This window comes from Nelumbo lutea, chromosome 3 (assembly GCF_056320005.1).
Source record: "Nelumbo lutea isolate HS-2025 chromosome 3, American lotus-T2T, whole genome shotgun sequence".
Classification (NCBI taxonomy): domain Eukaryota; kingdom Viridiplantae; phylum Streptophyta; class Magnoliopsida; order Proteales; family Nelumbonaceae; genus Nelumbo; species Nelumbo lutea.
Window position 1 is genome coordinate 103853689 of NC_142686.1, and position 16912 is coordinate 103870600.

A 16912-nucleotide genomic window follows, 5' to 3' on the forward strand; every position below is an offset into this window, starting at 1 on the left:
CATTCCATCCTGTGGTAACTGGAACATCAGATTTATACCCTCCCAGCCTCCCTTCACACCTTATAGGCTATATACTATGAGACAGGTTATTTTAATTGCCTATTTATATGATACATAGTATAGCACTATGGCTACTGGCTTCAAAAAGAGTATATGGCTTACAAAAAAAGGAAAGTAGTTCCCCACCACTTTGGCCCCTCTACAGTGTCAAAACAGTGACTACTATTGTACATCAAAAATAAAATAAAATAAAATAAAACGTAGATGAGATATAATTCTTTTGGCTTGCTGGACACCTGCCAAAAAAAAGCCTTCCATTCAGCTTCAGATGGGGCTTTTGTTGATGAAATGGATCCTGCTGCTGCAATCTGAAAGTTGTGGCAAGCACAAGATTGGAACACAATCACCCAGCAATCAGATTTAATAATAACATATGCTGTTACTGCTCAGTTTTTAGACGGTATAAATGACCCATCCACATATAACCCAAGTAGGCTGTTTGCTAATGTTGTGAAATTTTTTATTCCTGCAATCCCATGTCAGCTGGAGAGCAACAACCATTTGTTCCATAAGTTTACTTGTTATATGTTTGCCATGCTGCAACTGTTGTAGCCAATCGTGGATAACAATATGAGCCTACTTAGGAGCTGTTGCTTGAAATCAATATTCAGGGCAAATCAAACTAGTGTGGCATATGCACAAGTAAAGAATAGATGATGGCTGGTCAATCATGGTATTTGAAATGGAATTTAACAAGTCCTTTGTTTTAGTTGGTTTGCAACGGTGCTAATATATTAATACATGGTTTCGTTCACCAAACTAGGGTAACAAAAGAAAGTCCTGAATTTTTAGGGCCATGTTGGATGCACAATTGTTTCTACTACGCAAAATATTGAACCCAATCATCTCATCTACAGGAATGAGATGACGCATGCTGGTAATTTCCTGTTCTCCTCCCCTCCCTCCCCATCCACCTATAGGAGTTCAATTCTCAGAAGGCAAGGCCTTTGGACTCTAAGTTTTGATGAAAGGGATGAAAATGAGAACATCTGCTGGGTGTATAGTGAGCCAATAAGCATAGCAGATTAGGTATTCAGAACCTCTCCATTGAAGGCAATTCAGCAAACACTATAAAATGGTTAGGAAAACAAGAGACTGGGCCGTGGAGACTCACTCACTCTAACGGAGGCAAGGGATTTACCGACTGCTTCTAATGTAAACCTGATTTGTATTCCAAGGGAATTTAATGCTCTTACAGATGGCCTAGCAAAATTAGGTGCTCTGTTAGAAGATTTGTACTCCGATAAGCTTCCTCCTGTATAATTCCTAAGGATCTGATCCCTGCTTTTGTTTTTCTTTTCTTTATCTTTGTACACCTTTTTGTGTACCCTTCTCGTTTCTTAATGAAATAAGTTGCCTCTCTCAAAATAAAAATAAAAATCATTTCATATACAGATTCCATTGACATAAAAAAAAAAAAGTGTAAAATAATAGCTTAAGGATTGAAAGAAAAAGTGGTACTCCTGCACCTGTATCCATGATATACAGATGGAGATGCAAGACACAATTCTGCAATTTCAATACTCCAGGAATGGTTCGACCAACATCCATTGGTGACAAATTCTAGGGCATTGGTGGTGGAAAAATGGATGAGTATGGAGAAATTACAGCCCCCTGTAAGAATTTCTTAGAATTATTCGAGTCAGGACTCCAACAGATCTCACTCATGTTAGGTATCTCAACAAATACCATGGTGAACTCCCCCACCTTCTCAATTTTACCTCTCTTTCCAGCTCTCAATCCAAGATTGTCTCGATTATAAGAATAAATGCCATTGGTCAGACGGATTATATCACCTGGCTGGAAGGCATCACATTCAATCCCCCATAACTGAAAGTGAACAGCAGCAGTTTCATCTGCAACTAGTGCTAGGCTTGTTTTCCGTTGACTCTCCACCATTATCTTTCCCTTATCCAGCAACATGAACTGTGTGCTAATAGTATTTAGAGCTGCTAGGACTATTTCCTTCAGAGAGCATTCTTATTCTTGCTTGAGATTCTCAGAACCTAGCAAAATTAAGGTTATTAGTACAGTAGCAAAATTGGACTGAAATCAATACATTATTCCAACTAGCAACAGTATAAGAAAAACTGCTAGTTAAAATCATTTTTCTGTGAAAGAATATAGGACAATATGCCTCTTAATGGTTTTTTTTTTTTGACAGCTTCTTAATGGGATTGAAATTGTGAAATCCAAATGGTGAAACTCTAAAACAGGACCTTTGCAAATCACATGGAATTAAATAATCCAATTATGCACTTGAGCAAGTTCATAAGATAAAGATGTCAATAAAGAAAAAAATGAAGTTATTTATGATTTTGCCTGAAATACATGTCCAATAAAAAACACAAAAACCTTCCATTTTTTAATAGCATGCACCCCCCCCCCCCCCCCCCACGTTTTAGGCACAACTGAATAGTTTGATTGAACACAGTAGAAATAAAAAGACTGAAGTTTTTGGAATGTCAACAATGATTACCCTGCAAGCTCCTTCAAGCAATTCACTGGGAAATTTTGCAAATATCTTCATAGTCAACCGCTTGGAGGACCCTGCCATCATATATACCCTTCTCTATTTGTACCTTGGCACAATAGTTATCAGTATCCACTGACAGAAGCCTCGCATTTGATCCACGATAAGCTCCATTGACTATTCCTACAAGACCACCAATTTGTGGAATCACTGTTTCGAGCTCTTCCTGATCAACTCTTAGTACATGCTTGCTATCAAGCATCTCAATTTCTCCAACATACTTGTCTATCACCTTAATGACCTTTCCCTTCTGCTTATAATAACCCTTCTGAACCAAGGCTTTGCTCATGACCTTGACAATAATTCCCTCACATAACCAGTAATCTTTTCGATTACTTCTCTCCTTCGCCTTCTCCTGTTCTTTCATCAGCTCATCCAGAGCCGACCCACCACCACTTTTCCCTGAATTGACATCAGTTTTGCTTCTCTTCTCATTCTTCTCCGTTTCGACATCTTCAAAAACCACTTTTGAGCTCTGAACACCCTCTCTAGTAGCAGGTTTGGAAGATGAACCAAGAGAAAACGCAACCTTCCCTCCAGGCTCTAAATTCGGCTGCAGCAGTGCCTCTGGATCAGATGACCCCGCCTCACTCCCCGACACCATCTGCTCCGCCCGTTCAATCTGTTTCCTGATTGCCAACTCCTGTTTCTCCTCCTCTGCAACGTCCGACTTGAGCCGCTTGTTCTTGAGACGTTCCTTGAAGAGGGTCTCAGAATCTCGATCAATATAAGTCATGAACCACCCCTTTGGTGTCTCTTCAACCTTGCACTTCCCCGTCTGACCAAGGTACTTGACGAACTCCGTCAGGGTAGCCCACTGGGTGGAGTTCATGTGGACATGGTGACGATCGGAAATGTACTCATTATATACAACAGTCGCGGCAACGCGACTGAATCGATGGCTGCGCTTAACGTGTTCAAGGAAAGTCCGCTCAAACTCTTCAGAGTAACCATCGACGATTCGATTAGGGTTCTGGCCGAAGACCTCCATCTGCCGCCGGTGGCTCTCGCTCATGCAGTGGCACTTGAAGCCGTTCTCGTCTCGGCATTGTTTCTGGCACATCTGGCAGTACCATCGGAGCTTCTGGAGCCCTTTCGCCTTGATCCGATTGGCTATTGCCTTCGGTGTGAGAAAATCGTTCTTCCCCATTCCCCGATTGGGCCGATTCAGAGATTCAAAAACAGATGAGGAAGATAGAATTTGCTTGGTCCTTCCTCAATTCAAAGCTTCAAACTCTTGAGTAAAGATCACAAATAAAGATAGGAGGAGAGGAGGAGCGTAAGACTCAAATTCTAGCCACCGATTTCCATACTCTTCTTTTATTTCACCCAGTTTTGGGCTTCGTGGCTAACATTCCCCTTTAATTTCCTTTTCATACAATCAACTTTCGGGTTGTAATTCTGTAATGTAAAAATCCACAAAAGATATGAATTCAGGTATTTAGGGTTTCTTGGTTTGAAGAATAAAAGGTTAAAAAAAGGATAAAGAGGGACATTAACAAGCAAACAAAATTAGTTAAATCAAATCCGGTATTGACTCTTATTCTTAATTTCTCTCACTCATCTCCGCCCTCTCAGACGAAGTATGGTTTGCTATGGCGGTGAGATCAGACCAAGAAAAGAAAAGCAGGAAACAATTCCAGACTACTTAATCGGGGAATTAGAGCTGAATCTGACTACAAGCAGTAGTATACAAGTAAGTAATTCAGAGAGGAAGGAGCAGTATGCATCCAGCAATAATCTCGATATATAACGAATGCAATCCTCCATTAGTTTTCGATGATTGAATAGATTTGCATGGGATGGTTGGGTTAGTGATTTTTTTTTTTTTTTTTTGTGAAGTCTGAATGTGAGTCAGGGTGTTTATTTATGTTTTTGTGGGTATTTGAAAGAAAAAAAATTGTATGATTATATTTTAGACAAGAGATAATAAGAAAACAAACAACTAATTTTTTCTTGAGTTTTAAGTTGGAAAAAGTACAAGCAGTGCAAATACATACAGAATTATACAAGATATAAAGTTTTGTATTCTACATATTTGCATTTGTACTTCTTCTAAATTGAGCCTTAAAATTAAAAGATTACCTTTAAGAGATAAGAGTTAAGAGGAAATGAATAAATTGCCCGTTCAATAGGTTTTAGCTTTAAGGAAAGTCACTATTTTCAGTTTTTTTCTTTTTTTTGGGTAACATTTTTGGTTTTTTCTACCATTGTTATCGACAAATATGTGTTTAGTACTGTTGGTGTTTATTGCTTTAAATAATTATTTGAAAAACTTTATTTTAAACATTTTTTTTACTTTAAACGTTTCTTGTTTTTGTTGTTTGGTTGAGCATAATTTTAAATATTTTTTAATTTTCACCTCAAAATTAATACTCCGTAAAGTATGCCACATAAATATTTCATTTCAAAGCATTAAAGAAACAAGAATTTCACATTTCCCCAAAATGCCTGATGATAAATCCAAGTATTTATGTTTTTTAGTATTTACTTCATAAACATTAAAATCCAACAATGGCTTTATGTATAATAAATGCTAGTGCCTGGCGCTGATGTAATGGCATTTTTTCATTAATTACCCACCAAATCAAACATAATCAATATATTATTATAGCATTATAAACCACTTACGTTGCAGCAGCAACAAGGATACCAAATAGAAAACTAATATTTCCTGAGAAACAGCATAGTTAAGCTCCCATAGTAGGAGTACTGTTTAATGGTCGGATTCTAATGTTGTATTCAAATTTTGGTGGCGCCTAAACGGAATATTGATATTCAAATTTCAATTTTCATATCATATAAAAAAAACTATTTTTCCACATGAAGTAGATTTCATCCTACTGATATAGCTAAGAAACGGGCCACACCGCCCATGGGCCTGAATGGCCCATGCATACCACGGGCCAGGGGCTTAAGGCCCACGGATCATATATAGAAAAATCCATGCTGGCTCGATACTGCTCGCTATGCCTGATACGGCCCACATTACACCTGTAAGGCTATACCTAATGAAGGGAGTGGAAATAGCTAAATTGATAGTGAATTATTTGAGGATATTGCTTGTCCAAAATATCAATACTCAGCTTTTAAGTATAAATCAGGTATTACGAGTAGACCTGTTCATGGGCTGGGCTCAGACTTAGATTTTGTCAAAACTCTAATGGGCTCGAACTCGAGACTGTAAAGTTGGGCCCGAAGCCTGTCCCATAAACAGGTCTAATTACAAGTAGGGGTGCAAGTTGGGTAATCGATTTGAAGATTCTACATAGCAGCAAGCCTAAGCTCATTGAAATTAAAAAAAAAAAATTCCCAACACGGGCCTGCCCAAGATGTACCCTAATAATAAATTGTAAGTTGGTGAGAATATTGCCTTTGTTAAATGGACTAGATATCTATCATAATATCTTATTTGGGTGCAATCATACCAGCACTATAAGCTGGACCGCATTGGAATTTGGAACTCTAAAGCTAGACGTGCTTAGATGAGAATAGTATTAAGATGGGTGACCTCCTACTAACTCTTTGTGTAGTACAGTTGTATGTGTAAAATAAGGTATTATAAGTTCTTAACAATGATTTTTTTTTTCAGTTTAATAGTGTTTCACAAATAAATATGCGAAAATCTATGATGCGGGAAGGACATGGTATACAAAGAGTTTTGACCAATCAAAACCTACCACTGAATTTTGATAAATAACCCCTGATTGGCTATCATGTATTATTGATTCCAATTGATTGGTGAGAAGTTTTTTCATCCCATATCATAGTTGAACCCAATAAATATATTAAGATTTAGAAGGTCACACAACGTGACTGAAAACTCCTCAGGTCACACAATGGAATCCGGATTTTCTACTCACAAAATGCTCCTCACATCCACCTCTCAGCATTACAGCCATGCATTGGTACTCCCCATGAATGAAATCATACAATGATACAACAAGGTGAGAAAGCCAAAATCATCACAGCCCCCACAAGGGTTTGAGGGGTTAAGGGCATGGGGGGCTACCCCCGTTGTGCAGCCTCAATAACAAAATAAAAAATAAATAAATAAAATCCTTCAATGCAAAATTGTGCCTAGTGGGTCCTCTTTATTTTCAAACTTCAAACTTGGTTTAATAACTTAAAAATTTTTTATCTCTATTTCACATAAATTCTTCATTCATCTATTTAGGTTTAGAAAAACATAATTTCATAACTTATGTTTCATTCGTACTACCAGGGAGAAAGAACTCAAAGAAACTTTCTTTCGGGTTATTCACCGATGAAATATTAAAAGAATACAATGAGATTGATGCTAATTTGCCAGAATCAGGACTTGGAGGAGAGAATTTCCTGTACTAACCTTAACTGAAGATGCCTACAAGAAATTGAAATCTTTTAGGAAATTTTCCCTAGGATGAACTTCAATTGCGAGCCACCTCTGGGATCAATGTTAACACAATCCAACAACCATATTTGAAAAATGAAAATAAAATCAGACCTAAATCAACTAAAAATGTTAAAACATGGCACCCCACAACGGTGGTCAGAGCGAATCAATGGCCAAAGGCTACTTCTAACTGATAATAAGAAAAGGGGAGAAGGGATGAACATAAATAACCCAAAAAATAATAAGAAGAGATCTTCTCTGCTTATGCCACTATCAAATAATACAAAAAACTTGAACCACCCCCAAAATGTGACAACGGACGCAGTAATTTGCGTACAAATTGGTAGGAGCAGTCTCCCAAGTACAAGGTTGCAGATAATTAAACTGCTCAACCAAAGCTTGGAGCAGTATGAAGCTGCCTCTGGGATTGCTCAAGACTTCTCCAAGTCCTTCTGGTTTCAAGACATTGCTGTAATGTATCAATTTACTTGCGCAACGGCAGGATCTTGTTTACATCCCATGCCACTCTCATCACCCCGTTCTTGGATTCAGCTTCATCGAATGTGGTACCTGCAGCTTCCACTGGGTGTTGAAGCCTCGTCCCTCTCTCAACCTTGAGTTCATGAACATCAACTATACATGTTCCTGCTTCCGCTAAGCTTTTGCCATGCCACCTACCTTCCACCTGATATACATTTCCCCTGCCAACCTCCTTACCTTCTCCATCAATAAGTGACACATATTGGCCTGGCTCATACTGGGCGTATCCCAGTGATGAACAATCCATTTGCATACTCTGTTTGGCAGCAAAATCAACAAAATCTGTTGGGGTCATCTCCGAAGCTTCACCACTTCCTGTTCTCAGCGTGACACCTCCAAATTTCGGCGTGCTCTGGTTACTCCCCGCTCTCGCGGTTGATGGTGGAACATAAAAGTCTTCACTGGGACTCTCAGGTGAGTCATAAAATTGAGCCTGACCTGAACCACCTTGCTTGTCTGGAAAAGTATTATCTCCTTCAGATGGTGCACGAGCTTCCCTGGCTGCACGGGCTAGCCGGGCTTTTCTGTTGTTCAGCCTGTTGATAATGCAACCCACAGGATTATCTATGTTTGTATCGAAAGGCAACCCTGTTGAATATATGTGAGAAAATGCCAAAGTGAGGTAGCGTGATTTTGTACCAATAGACATGTCCATTTCCCGAAATCTTTGATACTATGAAAACTAAAGATTCAACCAAGGTATAAGAACTGCGGACAATATCATGCAGCACAAAATAGAAAATAGAACATATGCCAACAAGGATGTATCAGAAACTATCTGACCTTAGGAGTTACATACATAGAATCAACCCAATTGGATATCATCACATGCAGTTACACCTTTTCAATAACCAAATTTTAAATTCGAAATTCTTTTTCTTTAGAGGTCAACTTGCTGCATTTTTCTACTATGATTGTCTTCAAAAACCTATGCTCATTGTACATGTTAGCCACATCAGAAGCACTTTTAGATGCATATGTTTTTTTTCTGATAAATCTTTTAGATGATATGTTGTTACATACTTTATTGTTTATATGCATTAGAAAAGAATATATCAGGAACATTTTATCTATGAAATGGTATCCACGATAATTGAAGAAATAGCAGTTTCAACATCCAAATTAAAATTACCGAAGCTTAAAAGAACTACCAAAACAACACTATAAAAGAAGAAAAGCTACCAATAAAATTGTCTTGCTAGGACAAGAAAATGGGGCAGACCAGAAACCCAGGAAATCTGTTTTGCCTGCTAACCATGGTTCAGAAATTCCAGGCCATTCAACCATTCAATATCCATTACAAGTTGAAAAAACTAGAATAATTGGCTCAGGATAAGAGGGTATCAAGAAATTGTCCATCCTAAAGGTTATATACAGATACTACAAAGAAGTTCTAGAGATCCCCCGACACCAAATAATTCTCTTAGAACTAGAATCAACAAATGCAGTGATAACTGTCAAATCTGTAACATTTGGACAGTCAGTAGAAGATTCCGGAGTTGTTTAGAAAATATAAATCAAATTAGTGAAAAAAAGCAATCCAGAAGACTAGATTTGTGTAATCTATCCCTGACCTTGATTCCACAGTAAATATGCAACATGGTAAAGGTTCTTTCTCCCCTCTGTGTTCATTTTGCTGGAAACATTGATGCTTATCAACATTGTACAGAGTATGGACTTCCTAGATTATCTACTCTGTTGAATGGACTTCAGTCTTAAATGGAAGGGTTGAATTGGAGCTTGTGTGGGTTTGACCGTGTTCTATCCTAATTAATGGTTCCCCAAAAGATTATTTTGGCAGTGAGAAGGGCCTTAAGCAAGGGGATCCCCTTTCACCATTCCTGTTCATTATAGTGGCAGAAGCTCTATGCAGAATGATCAAGCACACAGAAGAGGGTGGCTACATTGAAGGATTCTAAGTGAGGGATGGTAGTCAGCCAATCACACTATTGCAGTTTGCCTACAACTCTAAGCATTATTTCCCAGGCTAAGAAAGATGATTTAATATGCCTCAGATGCCTACTGATTTTCTTTGAGGCAACGTCAGGACTAAAGATAAATATTCAGAAAAGTGAGCTAATCCCAGTTGGTGAGGTCCCACATTTAAGTGAGCTGCCATGTTAGGGTGCAGATGTGGTCTCCTCCAAGTTTCTCAGTTTACCACTGGGTGCAGATTATAGATCTAAAGAGAATTGGACCCCGTCCATAAAACATTTCCAAATAAAGCTGTCTGCTTGGAACTTGGAAGAGAGGCTACTTATCAAAAGGAGGTAAGGTGGCTCTCATTCAAAGTGTGTGGAAGGGTATTTTCAAGGAACCTAGTTGCAAAGCTTATCTCCCTTTAAAATTGGGAAAAGAGAGAACATATAATTCTGGAAGGACATTTGGTGTCGCCCTAATTATCTATGTGAAGCTTATCCACAAATTTTTGAGATAGCTGAGAATGGAGATGCCACCATTAAAGAGGGCTATGAATACTAGGAGGTTGACCAGTTGGAAGCTCTTTTACAGCAACTCAGCCATCACCATTCCCATCCAAGTAATTTTGGGTAAAGATAGCATCGTTTCAGTCAAATCATTGTATAACAAACTGGTGGAGGGTGAGGACCCCATGGTTCCATGGAAACGGATTTGGAAGCCAGGGGCCCTTTTCTAAGGTGATTTTCTTTGGACGGTTATCATGGATAAGATATTAACAACTGACCACCATAGAGTGTGAGGAATGGAGATTAAGAATCTCTTTTTGTTTGCATGCAAGAGATGAAGAATCTATTGCTCACTTAATGGTTAACTACCCTTTCATTTTCAGGCTCTGGATCTATTTCTTACAGCTATTCAACAAGCTTTGGGCTTTAAATGGCAAGACTTCAAAAATAGGTGAAATCAAATCATATGGGTGAATACAATACAAACAATTGAAAGAAATGGGTGTAGGTGTGTGTGTGGGTGTGGGTGTGGGTGTGGGTGTGGGTGGAGGGGGGAGGGGGTCAATACATGTATGTAAAGGTGGAGTCTTCCTTGGGGTGTATTTTTTTTTTGAACCTCATCCTTTCACTTAATGCAAAGAATACTTTTACCTTTCAAATAAAAAAGGATTATGTTATAATTGTGATGAAAAGCTTGCACCTAGGCATCACTGTAAATCACAACAGATCTTGTTACAATCGAATGAGCTACATGTATAAGCCCCATGAACTTTGGAGAGGTGGTGGATAGGTGATGGTTGTTGTCGTCAGACCTCCATATATACGAGAAAATGGCGGTGGTTCGGTTGGAGGAGAACCAACCAGAGAGGGAGGATGTCAGTGAAGAGAGGAAGATGGAGAATGTTGGAGAGAGAGTATTTGGGTTAGAGAGAGGGGAGGGAGAGAAAATTGGGTCCCCTCCCAAGTTCGAGTTCAATGCTATATTTATGTTTTTCTTTTCTTTTAAATTGGAGATTCTTCCAAAAAGTTCCGGTTACTATGCCACATCAACAAATGTGGCCAGGAGTCAAATTCAAGGCTTGGCTCAATTTGCTAACTTGTGAACCTGGGTTGGACCAGGCCTGTTCAATTTTGGCTCAAAATGGGCCAAATCAGGTCTACGCTGAGTCAGATGCCCAAACTCTTACAACATGAAGCACAGTGACCAATTCCCGACTTCAATGGCCGGGGGTCTTTGTACATCCAAGGCCTAGGTATACCTGAAGTCCCCCTCCAAGTGTTGATGGGCCTAGCTTCAGCTAAAACTATGAGAGTCCTGGTCAACTAATGGGTCGGACTGTAACCATTCTAGTTGACAGCAGAAGTACAATAAATTTTATCACCTTAAACCTAGCTTGATATCTCAACCTGGTTGTCAAGCAAACTAGACAATTCTCACTCCATGTGGCCGATGGAAACCAACTTGCATGTAATGGCTTGTGCAAGAATGTGAAGCTCAAAGTTCAAGGGAATGAGCTCACGATAGATCTCTATCCTTTGGAGTTTGGGGGTACTAATATCATATTGGGCATATAGTGATTAAGGCAGTTAGGCCCAACTGATCATGGATTTCATCTTGCCAGTTGAAGAGTTGCCAACATACCAAGCAACCCATATTCATGCAACTAGGCCTAGTAGTGACCAGCCTAACTTTGTCCATAGTCAAGAAGACCAGCCATCCGACATGAATTGGAACGGCTCTTGAGTTATTGTTTCATAAGTATGACGATGTTTTCTGAAGAACCCAAAGAACTGCCCAAACACAACAACAAGACCATCATAGCCAACCAACCCTGTCCCTATTTCCAAAAGGTTGAAAATTGCAAAAATTGTAAAGGACATGTTTGATAAGAAACCAATTCAGCCAAGCAATGGCCCATACTCATCACTTGTCATCCTTGTCAAAAAAGACAGAACATGGCACTTTAGCATAGACTACCAAGTCCTAAATTACATCATCATGAAGGACCACTTCCCAATTTCAATTATTAACAAACTCTTGGATAAATTAAAGGAAGCCACAATGTTTTTTAAACTGGATTTGTGGTCAAGTTATCACCAAATAAGAGTGCACCATGAAAATGTCCACAAGACAGATTCCCACACTCACAAGGGACATTATAATTCGTAATGATGCCCTTTGAGCTGTCTAATGTTCCTTCCACATTCCAAGCCCTTACGAACACCATTTTTTGTTATATTGGTTTTTTTTTATGAATGAATATAATTTATTAAACCAGAAATGTGGTCTCAGGCTGGAGAGCAAAGAATCAAGCCAGAGGAAGAGATATGGTTCCAGTCTAGGCGTCAACGGAGGTGGGAACTCTGTGAGCAGCTACCCGACGACCTAGATAGCCTAAGAAGAGGCACACGCTTATGGCAGCGGACGAGCATATACAGGAGACCCAAGAGGAGGCACGAGTCGTTACCTCTTCTAGCAAGTATTACATCGATTTAAAAACAGAAATAGAACTAGAGCAGCCCAAAATAAACCTTCCCTAGAAGCTCCTTGCTTAGCTAACCCATCCGCTAAGGTATTTGCTGATCTTCCCACCCAAGGAGAGGTAACGGGCATGTTTCTTGTGAGCCATTTGACTTTCCTTAACAGGTCTTTGTGTCGCCACAAAGCTGAAGCTGGGTCTGTCAGCCATCCCACAACAATCTTAGAGTCCCCTTCAACGACCAAGTGCTGAACTCCTAATTGTTCTGCAATCTGAATACCTTGTACCGCCGCTAACAACTCAGCTCTATTGGTGGAGTCTCCTATTCCCACGGGGCCTGAAAAGAGTGCTAATATTTGCTCTCCTTATGTCTCAAAACCCCTCTATCCCCGATGGGCCTGGGTTTCCTTGGCTGCTTCCATCAAAGTTCAGCTTTGCCCATCCTTCAGGCGGAGGCATCCACACTACAGATTCCCTGTCCTACCTTGTATGGCTGTTAGCCACCACTATCCAGTTTCTCCAAAAATCATCAAAAGAGAATGTATGAAATAAGTCCATAGTTCTTAACCAATGAATGGCCCTAGTCAAGATACTGTCCTCAACAGCCTGAATGCTTCTTTTCTTTTCCTTGAATACCCTTGCATTCCTTTCTTCCCAGATTGTCCACAAGGCGGCTGCTATAATACATCTCCACATTATTTTCCTTTTTTTGTAGGCCACACAAAAAAGGAAGGATCGAACAGCTGAATTAAAGCTGTGGACAGATTCCACCTGCATCCAAACAAAGAGAAAATCCAACTCCAAATAGCACTAGAAAAGGAACAATTAGGGGACAAACACAAAGAAAGCCTTTTCTTCTGCAAGCAGTCCAAGGTATTAATCTTCCAATAAAACACCTCTCAGCAGAAAATAAAAACTTTAGGTGGAACCGGTCTAGGCCATATCTCCTTGGTTGGAAAACCCCAGTGTCCCTGGGAAGAGCAAAGGGATTTAAAAAAAGGAAGCACAAGTGAAGTAGCCTTTTAAGTGAGGGGACCATAATCTCACATCCAAGCTAAGAGGGTCCAGAAAGACACTGCCAAGAAGGGACAGTAGATCTGAAGCACTGTTAAGTTCATCATCCCTCAAACCTCTCTGAAAGCCAAAGTCCCAACTTAAGGAGTGGGGTGAAATAGGAGATGAGAGAAAACGAGAGATTGCTTGTTCCTTGTAAAGGGAAATAGAATAGAGAGACGGGAATTGGTCCTTAAGGGCAACAGTACCCACCCAAGTGTCTTCCCAAAATAAAACAGAGATACCAGAATTGACACCGTACTTGACAAAGTTGAGAAACTGAGGGAGGATACTTTGGATTGCTTTCCAAGGAGATGCCAACGTAGTTTGACGTGATACACCCGCATGCCATCCATTTTCTAGTCTACCATGTATACTAGCTATCACTCCATGCCACAACCTCTCCCTTTCTCTAGGCCATCTCCACAACCATTTTCCTAAAAGAGCTTTATTCTTGAGAGTTAACCTTCCTAGTCCCAAGCCACCTTCCTCTTTACTCCTACAAACTATTTCCCAGTTGATTAGGTGGTCTTTCTTTTCCTCCCCTGGCTCCCAAAAGAAAATTTCATTAATCTCTCCAACTTCTTAGCTTCCCTATTAGGAATCCTGAAAACGGAGATAAAATAGACCGGTAGGTTTGCTAAGGTAGCTCTCAATAAAGTCACTCTACCCCCTATAGAGATGTAGTTCCTTTTCCAAGAAGTTAATCTTTTCTCAAACTTTTCCAACACTGGGGCCTAGAAACTACTCTCTTTTGGGTTAACCCCTAGAGGGAGACCTAAGTACTGCAATGGCCAAGAAGAGACAGAGCAACCTAAACAATCTGCCACAGACTGAATAATCCCCTCATTCATATTAACACCTACCACACAACTCTTATCCAGGTTTATCTTCAAATTGGAGACTGCAATGCTCTGAGATTCCTCACTTATTGTTTGTCACCTCCTTCACAAAATATTATGATATCATCAGCAAACTGTAGGTGGGTTACCCGGATATTGTTCCTCCTATCCTCCAACCACTCACTTCCTCTTCCCCATCTGCCTTAGTGATTAATCTACTGAAGACATTTGCAACTAAGGTGAAAAGAAATGGGGAGAGTGGGTCACCTTGTCTAAGGCCTCTACAAGCTGGGAAAAAATTTGACCATACCATTCACCAAGACTGGGTAATGATAGGAGCTAATACAACCCTTTACCTAGTTGCACCATCTATCTCCAAAACCACAACACCTAAGGACCTTTAGTAAAAAACTCTAATCCACAAGATCATAAGCCTTCTCTCAGTCTAACTTATATACAAAACCTTGATTCCCCGACTTTCTCATGTCCTCCACACACTCATCTGCTATTAGGATCTGATTTGTTATTTTCCTTCCTTGCACGAAAGCACCTTGTGCTTGACTAATGATGGAGGGTAGTACTACTCGAATTCTTAAAGACAACACTTTGGCCAGGATTTTACAGATGCTTGTTACCAGACTAATCAGCCTGTACTCCTTAGGGTCCTTTGCATCTATCTTCTTTGGGACTAGGGCTAAGAAAGTGGCATCAACTCCAGGGCTTACCTTTTTCTTATCCGTAAACTCCTAAAACACCCTGATAATATCTTCTTTAACTGCATCCCAACAGTTCTGATAAAAAGCCATTGTGAAGCCATCTGGACCAGGTGCTTTGGATCTATCCATTGAAAATTTCCCCCATCTGATCTCTTCTTCACTGAAATCCCTCTTTAACCAGTTTACTTGTTCTTCAGATAACCTAGTCCACTCCAAATATTCCAAAGTTGGCCTATTATTCAGTGGTTTCCTATAGATTGATTTGAAATGATCCACAAACATTCTTGTTATCTCATCTTGATTTGTGACTTCCTCCCCATTCACCTCTAACTTAGCCACAAAATTTTTTCTTCTCCTCCCATCAACCAACACATGGAAAAATTTTGTATTTCCATTCCCTTCCTTAATCCATTTATGTCTTGGATTTTGCCTCCAGGAAATTTCCTCTCTCGGAAGAACCTCTTCCAAATCCTTCTTTAAATTTCTTCTCAAAGTCCTTTCTTGTTCATTCATCATCCTTTGGGCTTCTTTGGAATCTAACTACTCAATCCTAGACACCAAATTAATTTTTGGTGTTCTTTGACAACATATTTGTTTACAATAGAGATAGGAAATCTCATCATCTCATACATCTCGAGCTTACTCTACATATTTTTGAGGGCCCACCATTTGCTTGTTAAAGCATCAAAGTGCATCTTTGGCCAAACACAAGTGCATTATCTCAGCCATGATTTTTGTGGTAATAAAATAAAATTTATTAAAAGGAAAAAAATTACCAAGCCAGCCTAGCCTACCAGAACCCACATAATCACCACAATACAAAAGCCCCACAACAGCAAAGGATCCCAAAACAGCCCAAAGACAACAATAAACTCAAACAACAAAGACAAGAACCACTTCAAAAACCTCAACAGCATATATCTAAACTCGGGGAAAACAAAAACCAAGACCACAACCATCTCAGAAGCTACAACCTTTGAACCACTAAAAACTAATATCTTCCTATGGTTCTCTTGATCTTCAGAAACTTCTTATTTGGCCCAATCCCAAAGAGAATCCCTTTTAGTCTAGCGAAACCTTTGAAACCAAAATATTTCTATGTTTTCTTTGTTTTTTAAGCGTTCTATTTGCTGCAACAATCTTCCTGGACCGCATTGAGAAAGAAGAATTCTCAATAATCCTTTCCAGCTCCAAGATTGTGTTCCTCTCAAAAAACTGAGCATCAACCAATGCTGTAGTTCTTTTACTATCAGCTTCTTCTGGTCTAATTGTACTCAAGTCAAAACAACTTTCATCAGTCAAAGGTAGATGTGCTTGAAGATGTCCAGCATTCTCCCTTACAGGCACCTTGTGCCATTCCTCTAGCTCTTTAAACATCTTCCTAATGACCCAACACAAGCAAACCCAGGGCTTTACCTACCTCCACTCCTTATCAACCACTTTGTTTGTCAATAGTCTTGTCGATATAGTGTGTTCCATCCAAATAAACCTCCTTAGTTGCCTCATTAACCTCTCATATTCATTAGAAGAGCCATCACCTTCCTGTGTTTTTTCTTCTTCTGATAAAGGTCTTGTACTCTTGTTCGATAAGGTCACTTCCTTATATAAACCTTAGAATCAGAACCAACCAGCAAAAACCATTTTTTCCTCTCGAATTTCTTCTACAGATTCAGGGCCAATCATAACAGGGTGGAGTCACTCTTCCAAAATTTCCTCTATCCTTTCCAAGCTTGAAGAGTTTTCCATAGCCACGCTAAACAGAGGAATGTTCGGCTCCACTAAACTCTAGGCCAATCCCACACTAGGGCTAGAAGTGGGATCCAGAACCCCCATGCCTTCACCAACTTCATCTTTCTTTTGGTCAAACTCTGAAAATAAAAAAGGATC

The 16912-nt window shown here is 39.6% G+C and overlaps 3 protein-coding genes across 4 annotated transcripts in view; all 3 read right to left on the bottom strand.

Moving 5' to 3' along the window:
- Positions 1-1396: 1396 nt before the first annotated feature.
- Positions 1397-2040, bottom strand: LOC148867314 (uncharacterized; the record flags this gene model as incomplete). Its single annotated transcript, XM_088974474.1, has 1 exon — positions 1397-2040. A coding segment is annotated over one exon (417 nt), but the record flags the coding sequence as incomplete, so codon positions are not given.
- On the bottom strand, positions 1397-4471 carry LOC148867313 (KIN17-like protein). The gene is made up of 2 exons (XM_088974473.1): positions 2540-4471; positions 1397-2066 (listed from the first exon to the last, which is right to left on the bottom strand). The coding sequence occupies exon 1, from the start codon at positions 3741-3743 to the stop codon at positions 2562-2564; it is 1182 nt and encodes a 393-aa protein (XP_088830599.1). The 5' UTR covers positions 3744-4471; the 3' UTR covers positions 1397-2066; positions 2540-2561.
- Positions 4472-6947: 2476 nt separating this feature from the next.
- Positions 6948-16912, bottom strand: part of LOC148867315 (sequence-specific DNA binding transcription factor ATNDX) — a 37880-nt gene continuing 27915 nt past the window's right edge. The window contains exon 19 of one of the 2 annotated variants that reach the window (XM_088980171.1): positions 6948-8044. In XM_088980171.1, the coding sequence (XP_088836297.1) occupies positions 7453-8044 (592 nt within the window). In that variant the 3' untranslated portion in view covers positions 6948-7452. Of the gene's footprint in view, positions 8097-16912 lie in introns of both variants that reach the window. The other variant, XM_088980172.1, reaches the window with a different exon arrangement.

Excerpts from the sequence above, each read along its gene's own strand:
- LOC148867313 (XM_088974473.1), bottom strand. The coding sequence starts at position 3,743 with ATGGGGAAGAACGATTTTCTCACACCGAAGGCAATAGCCAATCGGATC.